The 4155-nt window shown below is 54.5% G+C and overlaps 1 protein-coding gene across 1 annotated transcript; it reads right to left on the reverse strand.

Moving 5' to 3' along the window:
* Nucleotides 1-390: 390 nt before the first annotated feature.
* On the reverse strand, nt 391-2842 carry UQCR10 (ubiquinol-cytochrome c reductase, complex III subunit X). Its single transcript, XM_080717377.1, has 2 exons — nt 2686-2842; nt 391-525 (listed from the first exon to the last, which is right to left on the reverse strand). The coding sequence occupies exons 1-2, from the start codon at nt 2833-2835 to the stop codon at nt 481-483; spliced, it is 195 nt and encodes a 64-aa protein (XP_080573503.1). The 5' UTR covers nt 2836-2842; the 3' UTR covers nt 391-480.
* Nucleotides 2843-4155: the final 1313 nt, after the last annotated feature.

A 4155-nucleotide genomic window follows, 5' to 3' on the forward strand; every position in this document is an offset into this window, starting at 1 on the left:
CTCTGTTTTCATATAAAAAAATAAAAAGGACCGGGGGTGTAGCTGGGAGGTAGAAGGCCTCTAGATTCAACCTCTAGAATGAGAGACAGGAAAGAAGGAAGGAAGGAGATGTAAGGATAGATAGATCTCCACTGGGGTTTGTATTTTGAAAACCAGATCTTTGGAAGTTAATGGAAAACTACAAGGGGCATCGTCTGCCCTTCAAGAGGGTCCTGCCATGACCTCAAGTAATTCACAAGCCAAGAGCAGCTGTGACAAAGCACTGCATGCAGGAGCAGGTGTCAAGGGCGAGCGGCATTTATTTGCTGATGACTACACGCGCCCCGCGCAGCGTAAGAGTCTGTCTGTCAGGATGGACTTCTCGCCACCGGCGCAGGCGGTCCATGAAGAGGGACTCGTGTGCCATCTTCAGGCTGCAGCCCCGGCGCCGGGCAGACGGCGGGCAGGTGGACCTGGTCCTGGCCCCGCAGGGGTGCGCGGCTACTCCTTGTTCTCATACTTGTGCTTGATATGTTTCCACAGCTTCTGTATTTAAAAGACAAGAATCATGAAACTTTAACTTCCCTCCTCTTTTATACCTACTCCCACTGCCCGGCTAAAGCGAGCTCGAGAGGAACCAGCGCCGCGTCTGATCAAAACCGTGCAGCTGAGGTGGGGAGAGGGAGGCCGCGCTGGCTTGACGCTCACATCTAAACACCCAGAAAACACTGATGCTCTCGGCCACCAAGTGCGGCACACGGGGGGGAGGGGGCCCACTTTTACAGCAGATTGGGGTAGAGACTGAGGAGAGGCCTCAAAGCACACAGCCTGGGCAGGTGGAGCGCACGCCTGCCATCCCAGGACTCGGGAGGCCGAGACAAGAGGCTCACAGGTTTAAGGACAGCCTCAGCAACCTAGCCACACCCGATTTCAAAATAATAAATAAGCCGGGCGTGGTGGCGCATGCTTGTAATCACCGCGCTTGGGAGGCGGAGACAGGAGGATCACGCAGGTTCGAAGTCAGCCGTGCTGGCGTAAGAGACCCTGTTTCAAAAATATAAAATAGGTCTGGGAGTGTAGCCCGGAGGAAGAAGGCCTTCCAGGAACCCCAGTACCGTACCACCAAAAAAATAAATAAATAAAAATAAATAAATAAATAAATAAATAAAAGGGGCTAGCCAACCGTAGGGGCGCACGCTTCTAATCCCAGCATTCGGGAGGCTGAGACAGGAGGATCGTGGTTCGCGGGCAGCCTCAGCTTAGTGAGGCCCTCAGCAGCTCAGTGAGACCTCAAAAATAAAGACTAAAAACAACCCCAAAGGGCTGGGGGTATAGTTTAGAGGTAGAATGCCCCTGGATTTAATCCCTAGTACAAGAGATGAAAGGAAATAGGAAGGAGGGAAGGGAGGAGCTAGGGAAGGCCAGGAAGACTTGTTGTTGTTGTTTTGTAGTACTGGGGATGGAACCCAGGGGCATTCTACCTCCGAGCTACACCCCCAGCCCTATTTTTTCTTCTTTATTTTGAAACAGGGCCTCACTGAGTTGCAGAGGGCCTCGCTAAGTAGCTAAGGCTGGCCGTGAACCATGATCTTCGGGTCTCAGCCTCCCGAATGCTGGGATTACAAGTGTGTGCCACCACACCCAGCCCCATTTTTTATTCTTTATTTTGAAACAAGGTGTCACGAAGTTGTGGAGGGCCTCTCTAAGTAGCTGAGGCTGGCCACAAACCTGTAATACTGTCTCAGCCTCCCAAGTACCGGAATTACAAGCATGTGCCACCATGCCTGGCTTGAGACACCATTTTCAAAGTAAAAAATAAAATAGGGCTGGGGGTGTGGGTGTACCTTGGAGGCAGAATGCCCTGGGCTCCAGTACCGCACACAAAAATAAATGAATAAATAAATGCACATATGAATGGTGGAATAGGGCTATCTGCATCAGGCCTGAGTCCTGCAACAATCTGAAGATAAAAATTATGCACAGAACCTAGCCCAGTGCTAGCACAGGTCCCTGTTTTATGCTTTTAAATTCTCCAAAGGAATCTAACAAATACTGGTTTTCAGCAGTCCCATCTACCAGACGCCGAGGCATCTTATCGGTATTCCTTAAGCTAGCTACTATTATGATTTCTATTTCACAGGTTAAACTGAAGTCAGAGATGTTAAGTAACGTGCTACCTAATGCTGCGGTTATTAAGTGACAGGGTCCAGAATTCCCAGCCACGGTCTTTGACTTCGTAGCCCACGCTCTTCACTGTTAACACCAAGCCGCCTGTGTGCGAAGCCTTGGGAACGGAAAGTAACTTCCAAGTCACCCACGCTGTCTAAGGCGATGTCCTTCCCGCGGCTGTCGCCTGCTCCAATCTACCCTGCAGACCTTCGGAGCCAGGGGTCCGGGTTCCAGCCCTGCCTGGCCACTGACTGGGTGGCGGTGTGGCCCTAGTCTGTCCTTCCCCCCTTAGGTCTGCAAACCAACCAGTGTGCACGTGAAAGGGCACGTTATTTATACTTCTAACCCTTCCGAGTGGGATCTAGGGACCTCACTCAACCACTGAGGCATCACATCAGGCTGAGCAGGGGCAGCGGTCTCGAGAAAGAAGGCGCCCAGGGTTTACCCTCTCCCGGTAAAGGCCGACTGAGCCCATCCCACCTCCGACCCACGTCACCCCTTCGGCGGGCCCAAGGTCAGCATGGCCTAGGCCCTCACCCCCTCGTTGATTTGCTCGTAGATCGCATCCGCGCCTTGATCGAAGGCGCGCTCGAAGAACAGGGCGCCCACGGCGATGGTGAGGGCGAAAGTGGAAGTCCTGCGGAACAGCAGGTTGTACAGCTTCCCGGTGAGCGTCGGGGCCGCCATGCTGCCCCACTGCCGACCTCGCGCCAGTGCGCCTGCGCCGAGGCCGCCCTCGCCCCCCCCAGGGCCTGCGTGCAATGCTTTGTGGGAGTTGTAGTTCATGTGCACCTCGGTGCTCGTCGTTTTGCGCTACAGAGGTAACTGTCGAACTGAACGAAAATGAAGAGTCTCATAGGACTCAGATACAGACTTACCAATCTGATAAGGCTTATTACTCCGTTTTTGGTCTCAGTTATTCCTTGCTGTTTGAATAGCTAGAACTACAACTCCCAGAAGCCCTCGCGCCCCCACCTCCTCCGCGCCGGCTCGGGCGAGCTTTCCGGAGGCTTTCTGGGAAGGGCAGCTGGTACAGCGGGAAGGACTACGAATCCCGGCAGGCAGTGCGCGACGAGGGCGCCGGAGGAGGAGCCCGGAGCCGTCCAGCCCCGCGGAGCCAGGTACCGTCTTCGGCCTCACGTCCAGGGGGCGAGTTCTAGTTCTCTTTCCCCAAACTGGAAGACGTGGGGCGTTTTGTCTAAATCCGCGCATCCCGCCTCCTCCCGGGTGGGGGAGAGGGTAGAGAAGTAAGGGCTTTGGGCTTCCGGGACCCTCGTTTGTCTCCGCCTTGCCTCCTACAGCCGCCCAAGCGAAAGTCGGGCGCTGGGGGCCGCACCACCCCGCCTGGCCTCAGGGAACGACGGTTCTGCCCGCCCGGGCCTTTGAAGCCAAGAACATGGCCTGGAGGACGGGCGACCCGAGGCCGCTCATTCCTCCTGGTGGAGGGAGAGAGCCAGGGCTTTGGAGTAAGGGAAGGGGAGCTTGGTGCTGCGGATTGGACCTAGGGGCGTTCTCTTCCCAAGGTTCACCCCCGGCCCTTTATTTGTTTGTTTGTTTATTTGCGACCCCAGCCCTATTTTTTATTCCTTGTTTTGAAACAGGGTCTCACTTTGCAGGCCTCACTAAGTAGCCGGGGCTGTCGGCGAACCGCGATGCTCCTGTCTCAGCCTCCCAGATGCTGGGATTACAAGCGTGCGCCAGCCACCACGCCTGGCTTATTTATTTTAATTTTGGAACAGGTTTTGACCAGGTAGCGGAGAATCTCACTGAATTGCCGAGGCTGATCTCAAACCTATGATCCTCCTGTTTCAGCGTCCCAAGTCCTGGGATTAGAGGCGTTCACGTCCATGCCCACATGTTTTCTGAGGCGAAGAAGGCCCTGCTCTCACCCAAAGCTGCCGTGTATAGACAGATCAGAGTGATGCTTTGAAGAAAAGGAGAATGGATACTTGGGGAGGCAGTGGTGGTGCCTGGTGGCGGCTCTGAGGGTGACACTTTACTTGAAAC

Source organism: Muscardinus avellanarius (assembly GCF_963383645.1).
Source record: "Muscardinus avellanarius genome assembly, chromosome: 21".
Classification (NCBI taxonomy): Eukaryota; Metazoa; Chordata; class Mammalia; order Rodentia; family Gliridae; genus Muscardinus; species Muscardinus avellanarius.

Coding starts and splice junctions, on each gene's coding strand:
- UQCR10 (XM_080717377.1), bottom strand. CDS start 2,835: ATGGCGGCCCCGACGCTCACCGGGAAGCTGTACAACCTGCTGTTCCGC. Junction 526..2,685: donor ACGAGCAAATCAACGAGGGG/GTGAGGGCCTAG, acceptor TTTTAAATACAG/AAGCTGTGGAAACATATCAA.